Consider the following 16733-nt stretch of genomic DNA (forward strand, 5'->3'; position numbering starts at 1 on the left):
AACACTCACTACCGAGTTCGTTGCCTTTGGAAGCAACGTCAGCACAATAACTGTTTGTTGGGAGCTTCATGAAGTGGGTTTCCATGGCCGAGCAGCCACACACAAGCCTAAGATTACCATGCGCAATGCCAAGTGTCGGCTGAAGTGGTGTAAAGCTTGCCGCCATTGGACACTGGAGCAGTGGAAACACATTCTATGGAGTGATGAATCATGCTTCACCATCTGGCAGTCCGACAGATAAATCTGGATTTAGTGGAAGCCAGGAGATTGCTACCTGCCCCAATGCATAGTACCAACTGTAAAGTTTGTTGGAGGAGAAGTAATGGTCTGGGGTGTTTTCCTGGTTCGGGCTAGACCCCTTTGTTCCAGTGAAGAGAAATATTAATGCTACAGCATACAATTTCATTCTAGACAATTCTGTGCTTCCAACTTTGTGGCGCTTTCCTGTTTTAGCATGACAATGCCCCCAAGCAGAAAGTGACGTCCATACAGAAATGGTTTGTTGATATAGGTGTAGAAGAACTTGACTGGCCTGCACAGAGCCTTGACCTCAACCCCATCGAACACCTTTGTCATGAATTGCCATGACAAATTGATCTAGTCTCTCCCTAAATATCAAGGAGCCAGATTGTACAGTCAACTTTCCTGACAGTTGTTGACTATATGGTGACACCATTTATCAGATTGCAGCAGCCCCTCCTCTTAAACCTTTGGATACCGTCTACCATTGTATCACTGGTGACAGTTTAAATACTCACCACTATATCCTGTATCAAACGTTTGGCTGGTCATCATTAAAGTCCCCTAGATTGATTCATTGCTCACTTTTTGTTAGCAAAGCCCTACTACAAGCTTCCAACTTAGCTAACTTTATTTTAAAAGGGGTGGGGTACTTACCTAAATTGGTTCTTAAAGTGTAAAAACAAAAAAGTGTAAAAACATGAGATACCAAACCTGCTCACAGGGTTGGTTAACTCTTGAGGTTCCTCGGGTCTCCACCAAACTAGGTAAATCTTATTTTAGTTTTAATGCATCTCATTCCTGGAACCAACTGCAAAATACACTGCAATTAGATGCTCTGGTGCTGCTCGGGCATTTAAAAATATTAATTGCGGAACTACTTTCTGAGGAATGTGGCAGTTTTTTGTTTGTTTGTGTTTGCACAATATCTGATTTTGATGTGATTTTATCTTGTGAATTGTATATGCAGGTCTCCCTTGTAAAAGAGACCTTTGTCTCAATGGTGACTCTGTTTAAGTTAAACGTTTTCCTGTGGGGACTGGCAAAATGTCCCCACTTGTCCGAATTGTCCTTGCTTGTGAGCAAGGTCTTCTGGTCCACACAAGGATAGTAAAACAAAACACACATACACATACACACACACACACACACACACACACACACACACACACACACACACACACACACACACACACACACACACACACACACACACACACACACACACACACACACACACACACACACACACACACACACACACAGCTCAGAAAGGAAACTGCTAATTAAATGCTGTGCTAGAATGCACCATGGAGACCGCAGAGGAGCAATATTCATCTCAATGTGAATTGATGTAAGAGCACTGTTGATTACGAGGAGAGCAGCCAGCCATTTCATATCGCTATGAGGAGCCAGACAACCCAAAATTCACTCATGACTAGATGTAGATTTATTTTGCCCGTGAAGGGAGAAAAATCGTTATTTTCCCATCTTTGCTTGTTTCTGACTGATCACACAGTATCCTCTCACTGATGTTATGTGCCCCCCCCCTCACACAAACACATACCCACGCAGGGCTAGCAATAGCCTTTTGGGGGCCCCAACCAAAATCAATGGGGGCCACCTGGAGTTCAGGGCCCCTGGGCACCTGCCATGCATAATCGGTTGGTATTCAGCTATGATAACAACAAGTTTAGATTGCTGGCTAGACTAACTGACCAATCTACAAACTGACATAACAAGAGAAAAACTGCTGTTCCGCAACCAAATGTCGAAATTCCACCTTCTGTATTCTACTATTTTACCTCTCAAAAGTTGGTTGAGACCCCGACTGAGTTTATTTTATTTTGTTGATGTTAGGGGGGCCTGTAGCGATCATGTACACACACACACACACACACACACACACACACACACACACACACACACACACACACACACACACACACACACACACACACACACACACACACACACACACACACACACGTTCTGTGTGCATGTTCTGCAGACCACCAGACCCCCTCCCTCCCCCACTTGCCTACTACATTTACTATGGACAAAGATGTTCTATTATATTGACAAGATAGTCAAGTGACTGCTCTAACAATGGAAGTATATGTCCTCAAAGATGGAAGGCATGCAGGAGGAGGCGAGTTCAGGTGGGACCATTCTAGCCAAAAAGGGCAGATACGCATGTGAGTTCCTGAAATGTCACGTGTGTCCACTTATATCAGAGCATTCGTAACAACCTCACCTTCACGAAACTTCTATCCGATCAAATAAGCTTTGTGGCAAATTAGCAATGATTTTTTGTTGTTGACCATATTTGAAACCTTCTCAATGACATTCATACAAAATTTCCTCACTTCGTTATCTTATTTTTGTGGATAGATTTTGACAGTAAACCCTCTCTCTTCGCCTCTTCCTCTCTGCTATGGAGCACTGTTTAAAGCCACCATGCAGTATTTTTGTATGTCTAATGAATCACTGTTTGTTAATTTCATGAAAACAACTGTTTCCCTGAGCCTCCTTTTGACATTGAAATTCTCAGTCTGATTGTGTGGGCGTGTCAATATGAATTTAAACACATTTACATACACCGCCCTGATTGGTGGATAGGATCGTCTAGACCAGGGATGCCCAAACCTCTTCCTGGAGCTCTACCATCCTGTAGGTTTTCAGTCCAAACCTAATTTAACACACCTGATTCTACTAATTAGCTGCTCAATAAAACCTTAAATAGCTGAATCGGAACTGCTAAATTAGGGTTGGACTGAAAACCTACAGGAAAGTAGATCTGGAAGAGGGTTGGGCAGCCCTGGTCTAGACTGTATTTCCCCCCACTTACCCTTCAAAGTAGGAGGATACAAATCAAAGATGACTGGTCATTGGTCAGAATAATCAGATCAGATTGTGACGTTTTGATCTGGGCTAACCAGACTGAAATTCAAGGCATTTTTTCAAATAGCTCTTACACAAAAATGGCATTATCATAATTTTCACAATTTCAGAGTGTTATTTCAACCTCATAGTGTGGATATTTGATTTTTAAAACCTGGAAAAGCATGTTTTTAACTGCACTGCCTCTTTGGTCATGTTTGGTGTATATAAGCTTGTGGCTACTGGTGTTACTGACATTACCATACCATTCACAGATTGTTCACAGACTGTAGTATTCCTTTTGATGTTCACTCTCAGTAGCACAATATGTTTTAGGAATCTTTTTTTGAAGCATTGCAAATATTCTGGCCAAGATATTTTGTCTATCTTTAGTCAAATGTGATACAAGGGAGTATGTGGGTCTTATTTGTGTACATAACTTAGGTAAGATGAGATGGTAAGGTACACCAAATCAAACAAATTCAGTCTATACCCTGCTTCAAATGATAATGATTTTGCAAATAGACTACAGGTTTGAGAAAACAAAAGCTGTTGCTGGGCTCAAGCTATAAAAATGGTGTGTGTGATCTGCCCTTGATTTCATTGACGGCCCTTTCGGCAGGCCACGTTTTTTCCTTGTCCCAAATCTGAAGTAGAATTGCTAATGTTCTATAAAAACAGATCAGAGGCTTCCAGGGAAATGTTATGTCCTCTTTTGGGCCATTCAATCCACAAGGTCAGGTCATTGATGGAGTAGCTCCTCTTCATTGCTACTAGTTCTCACAATCCCAATAACACAATGGTGGAATTTCTATTCTCCCTCAGACAGAGAGCTAGCGATTAAAGGGACACCACTCCAGAAGGTTCTGTCATTCTTGCTGTGGAATAGGGTGGTGGGGGTCTGGAGGGGTACGCCAAACCCCCCAAAGGGGTGCTCTGTGGCCCTCTGTAGAGAAACAGACTGGTCTGAATAGGCCCCTCTCAAGGGAAAGAAAGGAACCTCTCCAGAGGTTTGTTTTGAGATCCTGCCTCTGAAATGAATGTATTGGCCCAGTTTCTCCTCTTCATATGGAATATGGACAATGGCACTCTCAGGCTTTATTATAGCTCCTCTGCACTATCCAATGAATGCCTCATAATGCTCGAGTTGGATGAGAATGACCCCCCGGTCCTACAACACACCACCCCACCCCAACAACGGAGGACAGGCAAAGCAAATCAATAGATTGGTTTAGCCAATTTCAGGTAATACAAGGACTTCCAATTAGTCTAACGTGACATTCTGGGCTAAATCAAAATATAGGATGAAAAAACTATATTGAACAGCATATCTTGAGCATCTGGTTTACAATGAAGTAGAACATGTGTTTCTCAAACGTGACTAGTTTGAGGCCTTGGAACACAAAGTAATCTAGAGTGAGAGGCTTATCAGACCAATGAATTTATCAATGTATTTGACAGGCTGGCGCTGACCTTGTGAGGACCAAACCTGGACTGAGCCAGAAGGGACCAAAACATCTTGAATAACAAGGCCACTTTTACTAAAGTACATTTTATTTACTTCTGTTTAACTATGCAACAGTACAACGTTGTTGCTATTAACTGTGGCCAGGTTACACATGCTACTGTAAGAGTAGCAGAGTTGTCTCACAGTTGGTTAAAGTCTGCCCCGCCATCTGGACAACCCCTGAGCTAAATAAAAGCAGGGGCGTAGTGTCATAATGCAAACTAACAGTAATTATACTGTAAGTATTACACTGAAAAAAATATAACATGTAGTGTTGGTCCCATGTTTCATGAGCTGAAATGAAAGATCCCAGAGATTTTCCGTACACCAAAAAAAGCTTATTTCTCTCAGATTTTGAGCTCACTTTTGTTTACGTCACTATTTCTCAGTTGTCAAGATAATCCATCCACCTGACAGGTGTGGCATATCTAAAAGATGATTAAACAGCATGATCATTGCACAGGTGCACCTTGTGCTGGAGACTATAAAAGGCCACTGAAATGGGCAGTTTTGTAACATTACACAATGCCACAGATGTCTCAAGTTGAGGGAGCGTGCAATTGGCATGCTGACTGCAAGAAAGTGCCATGGTAGCGGTGGGAATTTGGTATGGACAACGAACACAATTGCATTTTATTGACGCTAATTTGAATGCAGAGATACCGTGGCAAGATCCTGAGGCCCATTGTCGCGCCATTCTTCCGCCGCAATCAACTCGTTTCAGCATGATAATACACGGCCCTATGTCACAAGGATCTGTACACAATTCCTTGAAGCTGAAAATGTCCCAATTCTTCCACGGCCTGCATACTCACCAGACATGTCACTCTTTGAGCATGTGTGGGATGTTCTGGATCGACAGTGTTTTTCCAGTTCCCGCCAATATTCAGCAACTTCGCACAGCCTCTGAGAAGTGGAACAACATTCCACAATCAACTGCCTGATCAACTATGCGAAAGACATGTGTCATGCTGCATGAGGCAAAATGTGGTCACAGCAGATACTGACTGGTTTTCTGATCCACTCCCTTACCTTTAAGGTATGTGACCAACAGATGCATATCTGTATTCCCAGTCATGTGAAATCCATAGATTAGGACCTAATTTATTTATTTCAATTGACAGATTTCCTTTTATGAATTGTAACTCAGTAAAATCTTATACATTGTTACATGTTGTGTTTATATTTCTGCTCAGAATATATTCATCTGGTACTTTTCATTATAGTTTTAAAAACACTCAAAATTGTATGGATGTAACTCATCCCATCCATGGCCAATGTTTAGGTCTACCTGGGTGATGCACGGCAGTCTTTTTGGATCGACAATAACAGGGTGAGCCTTAACACATTGGGCACGTTCCACTGCCCAGGCATTGCTAATGAATAGATAAAATGCCTAAGTATCAGCTAACTACATCATACGTTATAGAAATCTGTCAAATCGATGACGTGGCACACAACCATTGGTTGAGGGCTGCAACGTCTGAGCAGGGGAACACAACCATTGACGGACTGTCATAGCAATGCCTCGACAGAGGGGTTGACAGAGGGAGGGACAAGACGAGGACACATTAGTCTTTTGGAAGGCACCGTTTCTGAAGTTGTCCAACATTTGTGTTGTACTGAACACTACCTAACAATACTGAAAGACTAGGAGAAAATTAAAACTGTAGCTAATGTTTTGCACTGGTAACATATGGATTATTAGGAGTCTGGACACTATATTCTCACATGGCCTCATTTTAACACTTGTCCATTGGCAGATTTCTGCATTAGCTGTCGAGAACAGGTGCCATATGCCATGCCTATGGTGGGTAAAGTTGGTCCTTCCTGCAATGTCCACAACTCTGATGCGGAAAGCTCAAATGAACAGCAGTCTAAAAAGGTCCTCACTAATATTTCAGAACAAACCTGTTCAAAATGTTAAAAAACTTTAGATAAAAGACTTGAATGTAACCCTCAAGCTGAGTAACTATTTGTAACAGTCACACAACCTATGGGGCCTCTGGGATAATAAACCTCTGGGCCAATAAAATAGCTTTTCCTTGTGCAGTATTTCATCCTGGCCAATTATCAACCAGTAAGTCAGTAAATAAAAAGCATTGAGATGAAAACCAAATTCCAAAACACATGGTAATGATTGGAATTTATTAAGGACAAACTAAACCAGAAAAAAATAAATACATGGAGGAATAGTAATACTTTTTAACTAAATAAAACACTAAAAGTGGTGACAGACAAGGCAAACAACACCTTTTTGGCCAATGGATTGTAAAAGTATCCCAGCTACTTTTGACATATCAGGGGAAATATATATCTAAAAAAAGATGTGATTTGTCTTGTACACGTTTCTGAACTGATTGAAAACATCATAGTCCAATAATACAATGTTTGGTGTTAAGATTATATATATTTTTTTACAGGCCCCAAAATATATTGAACTTAAAACCCAGTTTCCGAGTGGGTAGGGAGGATGTGGGCGGGTGGAGGGGGATGAGTCAGGGTTAGCTTCATATTCTTTTATTTGATTGTTTTAGTGCTTGTAACCCCCCTCTGAAAAAGAAAAATGACAAAACTAAATAAGTTGGTCACAAAAGAAAACATGGTGTTCAGAGGTTTAAAAAAAATAATATTCTGTTGACCTAATCACGAGGCATAGGGCTAGGAATAGGAGCCAAGTGCAGTCATTAACCGTTGAGGGTACAAATTAAAATCACATACCAATAATTTATCACAAAGAAACATCTGAAATTAGGCAGGATTGATACATTCATAGTGTGCATACTCTCCACCTTTCAAATAAATAAGAACAAGTGAAGACTTTTGACCGCTCTTTAAAAGCTTGAAATGGGCACGGTCTAACGCACTCGACATTCAAAAACATACCGTACAAGTCAAAAGTTTGGACACGCCTACTCGTGGAATGGTTTTTCTGAAGTTTTGCTATTTTCTACATTGTAGAATGGCAAAGACATCAAAACTATGAAATAACACATGGAATCATGTAGTAAACGAAAAAGGGAAACACAAATCAAAATATATTTTATATTTGAGATACTTCAAAGTAGCCACCCTTTGCAGTGTACAGCTCAAATAAGCAAGGAGAAATGACAATCCATCATTACTTTAAGACATAAATGTCAGTCAATCCGGGAACATTTCAAGAACATTGAAAGTTTCTTCAAGTTCAGTAGTGGCAGCGGGTGCCGCTGTGGCCTAAAGTACTGCATCACAGTTGCTAGCTGTGCCACTAGAGATACTGGTTTGAGTCAGCCGGCCACGACTGTGAGACCCATGGGGCAGCACACAATTGGCCCAGCGTTGTCCTGGTTAAGGGAGGGTTTGGCCGGCAGGGATGTCCTTGTCCCATCGTGCTCTAGCAACTCCTGTGGCGGGCCAGGCGCATGCAGGCTGACAAGGTTGCCAGGTGTACAGTGTTTCCTCCGACGCATTGGTGTGGCTGGCTTCCGGGTTAAGAGGGCAGTGCAGCTTGGTTGGGGTGTTAAGGAGGACGCATGACTCGCGACATAAGCCTATCCGAGTCCTTACAGGAGTTGCAGAGATGAGACAAGACTAACTACCAATTGAATACCACAAAATTGGGGAGAAAAAGGGGTAAAAGTGTTTAAATATACAAAAGGTTCCGTCGCAAAAACTATCAAGCGCTATGATAAAACTGGCTCGCATGAGGATCGCCACAGGAATTGAAGACCCAGAGTTACCTCTGCTGCAGAGGATAACTTCATTAGAGTTAACTGCACCTCGGATTGCAGCCAAAACAAATGCTTCACAGTTCAAGTAACAGACACATCTCAACATCAACTGTTCAGAGGAGACTGCGTGAATCAGGCCTTCATGGTCGAATTGCTGCAAAGAAACCACTACTAAAAGGACACCAATAATAAGAAAAGACTTGCTTGGTCCAAGAAACAAGAGCAACTGATATTAGAACGGTGGAAATCTGTCCTTGAGTCCAAATTTGCGATTTTTTTGGTTCCTACCGCCGTGTCTTTGTGAGACGCAGAGTAGAACGGATGATCTCCACATGTGTGGCTCCCACCGTGAAGCATGGTAGGACTATCATTTGTTTTTGAACAGGACAATGACTCAACACACTTCCAGGCTGTGTAAGGACCATTTGACCAAGAAGGAGAGTGATGGAGTACTGCATCAGATGACCTGGCCTCCACAATCACCCAACCTCTACCCAATTGAGATGGTTTGGGATGAGTTGGACCACAGAGTGATGGAAAAGCAGCCAACAAGTGCTCAGCATATGTGGAAGCTCACTCTAGATGGTTGGAAAAGCATTCTAGGTGAAGGTGGTTGAGAATGCCAAGAGTGTGCAAAGCTGTCATCAAAGCAACAGGTGGCGACCTTGAAGAATTTGAAATATATTTTGATTTGTTTAACACTTATTTTGTTATTACATAATTCCATGTGTTATCTCATAGTTTTGATGTCGTCACTATTATTCTACAATGTAGAAAATTGTAAGAATAAAGAAAAACCCTTGAGTAGGTGTGTCCAACTTTTGACTGGTACTGTATCTATGTTTAGCTTTCTTAATGAACCATTAAATAAACTGTTTGACAAAGTTATCTGGCTAACTCATTGACCGTGCTTTGTAGTATACCACTCTGTCCAGACAACTGTTCTTTACTCCTGAACGGGCTGGACAATTATCTCTGTGTTTGAGCTTGTGACTATGTGTGTGTGTGTGTGTGTGTGTGTGTGTGTGTGTGTGTGTGTGTGTGTGTGTGTGTGTGTGTGTGTGTGTGTGTGTGTGTGTGTGTGTGTGTGTGTGTGTGTGTGTGTGTGTGTGTGTGTGTGTGTGTGTGTGTGAGAGAGTCAGTAAGCCTATGAAAGTCTGTACATATACACTTGTGCATATCTTGTTCTGAGTACACACTTGTGCTCTATTGGTTCCTCATGGGGACTCTGAAGACAGAAGGCCGCATTGTTGCTGTAAAACTAGCAGTCATCAAATCTTACAGCCCACTGGATGGGTCACTCTTACTTGGCAGCTCATTCAAATAAAAACACATTTCTAAATTCACAATTTGATCCATGAAACAAAAACAGAAGATCTATAAATGGTAGTTTCCCTACTGGCTCTATAAGGGGTGGACGGGGACAGGGGAGGGTGGAGGAAAGAGGCTGTAGCTTACAATTGGCATTTGACTTGACACTTCTATTGATCAAAATGCCCTTTTAGTTGTACACCAACCTAACAGCAGGGATCTTACTCACATTCACACGTACCATTCCCTTGACCAAGGCCTGTGTGTTGCTGCCCTCCCTGACTGTCGTCACAACTGGTCAGAAGGGGCACACGTTTCTCTCAGCTCTTCCAGTATGGCTCAGTTTGTACCAGGGACAGTAAAGGGGGGATAAAATATTTCAGAAATCATAAGGAACGTACATTTAAAAACCCATGTTCGTCCTTGGTAGCCAGTTAGACATATTTAAATTTAACAGTTTCAAGTGACGGGATCTCAGCAGGGACTCTCCCAGTGAGGTGTCCCCTCCTTCTCCAGTAGGACAAGCATCGCAGTGGTGACCTCTTATTGGCTGCTTTAGTTCACACAGCCCCCCACCACCACCACCACCACCACAAGGTTCTCTGCTGCTCTGTTTAAGACTGTACACACATAAATATTACCATTACTCTCATTTATATTAGTGTCTTTTTGTTAAGGATTTGTGAATCCTGCTCTCGAAATAAAAAGGTAGTAAAAGTCAAGTTAAGAGTCATCCATGAAGGAAGCACTGGGGGGTGAACCAGGGGTTCTCTGCAGATATGGTCATGAGTGACATGGCTGTGGGAGAGGAGAAGGGTTGTCCTTAGAGCCCTGCCCCACAGTGTCGTTTCTGAACGGGGCTGGAACAGAGCCCAGTGGGACACCACCCTGACCCTGGGGGAATGCTGCTATGCCGCCATGAGATACTGGTGGTAGAAGAGGCCGAAGATGGAGGTGGAAAAGAGGCAGGCAGCGATCCACCAGGTGAGGAAGGAGAGGAGGCCACGGAAAAGCAGGGGGGTGAACACTGTTCGCAGGCCCCCGAGGGCCACCGACAGCTGGACCACCGATGCCTGGGCCACCACAGCCAGCCCTGGAGCTGCAGTTGCTGCTGCAACCACAGCAGGGTCAGAGTTAATCTCCATTGGGCAGGGGAGGACTTCCTCAGAGTACACCCCCCAGGAGTGTCCACCTATAACACAAAGAATAGAGTGCTACATTAGCAGTGTGGTGGACTAATGACGGCTGCTAAATGGTTCAATTTAATATACGAGCAATAATTTCTGATGATGTGCCAAACTCACCTAAGGTTTTTAGCAGGAAGGTTGTATGCAGCAACATCACCAAGGGTGCCATATACTGCAGTGCGATTACACATAGGTAGTAGAAAACACGGGCCACCTTGGAAACAAAAGAAACAAAGAGTACTCCCTGTCAAGAGGAACTCTTATAACCCCATTTGTTTTATCATACTCTGCCCATCTGTCAAGGCCAAATGATTGTCTGATTTGAGGCGCCACTCACCATCTTCTGCAGGTCAATGGTGCTGATGCGTCCCGCCTCCTTCTTCATCTGCTCCACGCCCTTCTGGGCCAGGTTGAGGTAGGCCTGGAGGTGGTGCCTCATCATGGCCAGGCGCAGTACACACAGCAGCAGGATGGCCCACAACCGCAACGTGTCATAGGTCTCTTCAGTCATCCTGGTGAGGAGTCAGACACAGCAAGTGTGTGTGTGTGTGTGTGTGTGTGTGTGTGTGTGTGTGTGTGTGTGTGTGTGTGTGTGTGTGAGAGAGAGAGTCATACACAGCAAGTGAGAGTGAGCGAGTGAGCGAGTGAGCGAGTGAGCGGTCAAGGAAAAATAAGCCAACCCACGTCGATAATGTGAGAAGATTAGATAGTGTGTGAGAGAATGTGAGGGTATGAAAGCCAGGAGTGACAGGGATAGGTGGAAAGAGATGTTAGAGATGTGAAACTTTGGGAAGGCTTCATCCTTTGACCATGCATGTAGTTGAAAAATGTACTGACAAACAAAACAAGGTGAACTTACAAAGGCATACTCTCCTTCCCCAGGGCAGGATTCAGGAGGTAGTCCTTGGTTATAGGCTTCACCCACAGCAGTACCATAATAAGAGGGGAAAGGAAGTTGATATGAAGCAAAGTCCTGGAAGAGAAGAACAAAATAAATGGTCACATATTCTTGTCAGTAAAACGCTCTGCTTATCCAGGAGTACAATGTGAATACTGTATGAGCACGATATGTTTATGGCATACTATCATCTACACTAGAGGTCGACCGATTATTGGAGGACCAAAAAATCCAATACAGATTAACCGGCCGATTAAAAAATAAAATAATGTATTTGTAATAATGACAATTACAACAATAGTGAATTAACACTTATTTTAACTTAATATAATACATCAATAAAATCAATTTATCCTCAAGTAGATAATGAAACATGTTCAATTTGGTTTAAATAATGCAAAAACAAAGTGTTGGAGAAGGACGTAAAAGTGCAATACTTGCTATGTAAGAAAGCTAACGTTTCAGTTCCTTGCTCAGAACATGAGAACATATGAAAGCTGGTGGTTCCTCTTAACATGAGTCTTCAATATTCCCAGGTAAGAAGATTTAGGTTGTAGTTATTATAGGACTTTTCCCCTCTATACCATTTGTATTTCATTAACCTTTGACTATTGGATGTTCTTATAGGCACTTTAGTATTGCCAGTGTAACAGTATAGCTTCCGTCCCTCTCCTCGCTCCTCCCTGGGCTTGAACCAGCAACACAACAACAGCCACCACATCGAAGCAGCGTTACCCAAGCAGAGCAAGGGAAACAACCACCCCAAGGCTCAGAGCGAGTGAAGTTTGAAACGCTATTAGCGCACGCTAACTAGCCAGCCATTTCACTTTGGTCACACCAGCCTCATCTCAGCAGTTGATAGGTTTGAAGTCATAAAGAGCGCAATGCTTGACGCACAACGAAGAGCTGCTGGCAAACGCACAAAAGTGCTGTTTGAATGAATGTTTACGTGCTTGCTTCTGCCTACCACCGCTCAGTCAGATCCTTAGATACTTGTATGCTCAGTTGGATTATATACAACACAGGACACACTTAATAATATCTAGTAATATCATCAACCATGTGTAGTTAACTAGTGATTATGAAGTTTAATGCTAGCTAGCAACTTACCTTGGCTTACACCATTTGCGTAACAGGCAGTCTCCTTGTGGAGTGCAACGAGAGAGAGGCAGGTCGTTATTGCGTTGGACTAGTTAACTGTGCGGTTGCAAGACTGGATCCCCCGAGCTGACAATGTGAAAATCTGTCTTTCTGCCCCTGAACGAGGCAGTTAACCCACCGTTCCTAGGCTGTCATTGAAAATAAGAATGTATTCTTAAATGACTTGCCTAGTTAAAGATTAAATGTGTAAAACATTTTTTTCATTTTTTATAAAATAAATACAAATCGGCGCCCAAAAATACCAATTTCCGATTGTTATGAAAACTTGAAATCGGCCCTAATTAAAATCGGCCTAATTAATCGGCCATTTCGATTAATTGGTCGACCTCTAATCTACACTCATTGAGGACCAGCCAGTAGACCACATTACTTATTGGTTTATTCAGATCCCCATTAGCTTTTGCCGATGCAGCAGCTATTCTTCCTGGGGTCCACAAAAAACAATAATTTAAAAACTCACACCTACTTCAACCAGCCCATTTATGAATCGGACAACAGTGTAACTGCGGAGAGGATGAGGAAGACAGGAGAGAAGAGAGGGACTCACTGTGTGACTTTGGCTGTGGTCAGGTTGAGGGCGTCCAGGTGCATTTGAGCCAATCGTAGGCCGGGAAAGGTGAGGAATGCACCAATCAGAGAGCAGAGCAAGGCCAGGATCAGCTTAAAGGTGAGTTTAGATATGGGACCCCTGAAGAAAAGAACAGACCCAGTTGTACTGGGCTAAAGCGTACGCCACAGTCATACAACTTGTGAAAACGCGCACACACACAGTCCACGAGTAAATTAGATTCAAGACCCATGCATACTGATAAAAAAAAGCTCACTTACTGGGACTCTAACCCCTGGTTTTCCAAAAACTGTGTGGCACTTTCAGAGAAATTTGCAAAACCTAGATTGAAATGAAAACACGATTACATTTAAAAAATGCCCAGAAAAATAACAATTACAGTACATTAGACAAAACAAATGGGATCTAGTAACAGATTTAATCTATTCCTCTAATGTAGTGTTCTTCCACCCTGGTCCTAGGGAAGCACAGAGTTCGCAGGCTTTTGTTCACTCTCATCACGAACACAGCTAGTTAGATAGAACTTGATGTGTTAGTACTGGTCTGGAACAACAGCCTGTGGGTCCCAAGGGTTGTAATCACTAGGAAGCAAACGGGACGAAATCGCTAGTTTTCTTTTTCCATTACAAAATGTTGTGCTATGTTTTGTACTAGGACCCATGTGCAGGACGGAAGAGCACTGTGGGCTAGCCATACTGACAGATGGCTCATCGCCCACTCACCTGTCTCCAGGCCAAACTCCAGGTAGTTCTCAGTGACGATGAGGATGGCCATGGCTTTGACAAAAAAGAAGAAAGCGAAGGTGATGCAGAGCGAGCGCTCGCCACCTTCCTCCAGCTTGAAGTAGAAGGCCGTCAGGGAGAACAGGGTCTTACTGTGGGGCAGGGGAGTTAAGGAAAATGCCAGCAGAAACACACCACTCATGAAATATAGCCTACTAATCATATTGCTGTGAGCCATGGCCGTGTAGAGACATTTCTGCAGTAATGGTGGTGGCTCATTAACATAATGGACTCGAAGGATCAGAAGCACGCAACAGTACTCGACAGTGACCCTGCAACAAGCATGCGCACACACAGTCTAGCTTCTCTCACTCTCTTAAGCAGCGGCTGTCACACATTACCATGAGGCTCAATGGGCCGGGCATCCTCAGAACTAGAATGGTGTTTTCTGCGGTGCCTTGCTGCAGTGTTTCTAGGGTGCTAAGTAAGGACATAGCGTGCTTCTAGAGCTGCCTCGCATCTCCAAGGTGATGGAGTTCAGCCTTTATTCCACATAGCAATCTCTCAGGCCATTCTGAATGGGGAATCATGGTAATGTAGGCAAGCCAATGGATTAGCCTTTTCCTGGGGGTCACAACCAGGATATTAAAGGCTGCATTAAAAAAAAAGGTATCTGACAACTTAAGAGCTAGTTTCTCTCAAAGGAGCAATGAAGCCCCATTATCAGAGCTCAGTGAGGCAGCTTCTAATGTAGCCCTAAATACACCTTGGGAAGCAGCCACAGAATGCAAGTGGCAAATTTCGATGCAGCATTTCAGCGAGAGTAGCTTTAGCCCACTTCGTTATACCATCACTGATTGTCAGGATAAATCTAGGCTAACCAACAGGCCACTCAATGGGATGTCTACCTGTTGTGCATTCAACTTAATCAACGCTTATTGAAATCCCTTTCTGTTAGGTGGAAATCACAAAGCTTGGGAAGAATCCAATGTTCCAATACCTCATACTGTAACTTCACAAAAAATGCAATCTGCTAAATCCATTCCAATTTGGCAGTTTTAAGATTCCATTCCATGGCTGAGGTATGTTAAGTCGAGGTTAACACAACAGTTTCCCGGCTGCAGCCTCTGGCTCTTTACTTCTCCAAGAGGGTCACCCGAGACGGGAATATGAAATCAAGTGTGCCATTAACACACACACACCATCTTCATCATCCACCTAGCCGTGCAACCCCTCCTCCACATACCACCCACTCCCAGTCGCCTCTTTTCCCAAGCAAATCAGTCTGGTGGGCTGTGAAAATTGGGCCTCCAATCTTCCTCAGCAGGCACGCAGGAAATGGCATGCCTTCTGACCACACTCAGCCAGGGAGCGTGGGAAAGATTGATCCCCACGGACTGCGGCGGAGGATAATGCGTATGATTTGGTGACGCGTCGGCAGAAGAGAGTAGCACGGAGGCATATGGTAGCAGGCAGTGGCTGGAGCTGTGTCTGTCAGTTTATGGCTACTTACTGCCGTCTGCCTGCTGAAATGGAACCTGGGAACAATCAAGGCTCCCTCACATGTTTTTTACAGTCTCATAGACAAAGATGTTAACCGGCAACAGGTAGGGAACAAAAGGTAGGATTCTCAGTATGTGCACGGAGTGATTAAATGCAAGAACTCTAATGAAATCAAAGTCTTTTACTAGGCCTTTTACAGCACCTATGTTATCGATTTTGATTTGTGGACGAAATAGGGGCGAGGTACGTTGAGCAGTGTGCAAATAAATAAATAGAACAGCAGAATATGTACCATCGTGCATGTGATATTGTCACAAGGGGAGAAAAAAAAAACAGTATTCACTGTTCGCAGTAACGTCTTTTTGTTATGTAATAGATGTTTCGCCATTAATGACTTGGTTTGTCAAACGTTGCCATTCGTTGAGACTGGGGTTCCACTGAAACCCCGACAACCTCTAGACCTGGATCGCTGTTCAGAAGGACATTGTGAAAGATGGATGTTATATAGAAGGAATGATCGAAAGAGAGAAAAAGGGATTGGACGATGTACTGACTGAAGGATGCATGACGAAGGCGAGGACGAGCAGGCACCACACCACGCTGATGTTCATCTCCCCAGAGGGCTGGGCCACTGTGTAGTACAGCTCTGTGATCAGATACACCACTGTGGCAGCCACCGTGAAGTCCACCAGCCACTGGAACTCAGGGAAGTAGTGCAACGCTGCAGGAGGACGAAGAGGAGGATGACTTATTTAATGTTCTGTTACTTGGTTGATTTATGACAGTAATTCGGGACTGTGATGATGTGCTCAAATACTGAACGATGACGATTTGTTGAGGTTTAAGAGGGGAAAACAAAACTGGTTATAAAGATAAGAGGATAACTCTTCAGTAGATATATCATCTCTGCCAGTAGATATGGCCTCATACCTAACGTGTCCACTTCTGTGATGCACTTGGTCTCCAGCTGCAGGTCTATGTCCTTGGGAATGGTCAGAGGCTTGTTCTCTATGTGGCCATTGTTCCTCCTGGGACAAAAG

At 43.4% G+C, this 16733-nt stretch overlaps 1 protein-coding gene across 1 annotated transcript in view; it reads right to left on the bottom strand.

The window, feature by feature from the left end:
- Positions 1-9261: 9261 nt before the first annotated feature.
- The window catches only part of LOC124036013 (transmembrane protein 161B), a 35186-nt gene continuing 27714 nt past the window's right edge, over positions 9262-16733 (bottom strand). Inside the window, exons 4-12 of the mRNA XM_046350046.1 lie at positions 16624-16721; positions 16258-16414; positions 14191-14342; positions 13729-13789; positions 13448-13588; positions 11701-11814; positions 11179-11353; positions 10959-11055; positions 9262-10846 (exon numbers count right to left, since the gene is read on the bottom strand). Coding sequence (XP_046206002.1) covers positions 10563-10846; positions 10959-11055; positions 11179-11353; positions 11701-11814; positions 13448-13588; positions 13729-13789; positions 14191-14342; positions 16258-16414; positions 16624-16721 — 1279 coding nt within the window. The 3' untranslated portion in view covers positions 9262-10562. The remainder of the gene's footprint in view (positions 10847-10958; positions 11056-11178; positions 11354-11700; positions 11815-13447; positions 13589-13728; positions 13790-14190; positions 14343-16257; positions 16415-16623; positions 16722-16733) is intronic.

This window comes from Oncorhynchus gorbuscha, linkage group LG05, assembly GCF_021184085.1.
Source record: "Oncorhynchus gorbuscha isolate QuinsamMale2020 ecotype Even-year linkage group LG05, OgorEven_v1.0, whole genome shotgun sequence".
Taxonomy (NCBI): domain Eukaryota; kingdom Metazoa; phylum Chordata; class Actinopteri; order Salmoniformes; family Salmonidae; genus Oncorhynchus; species Oncorhynchus gorbuscha.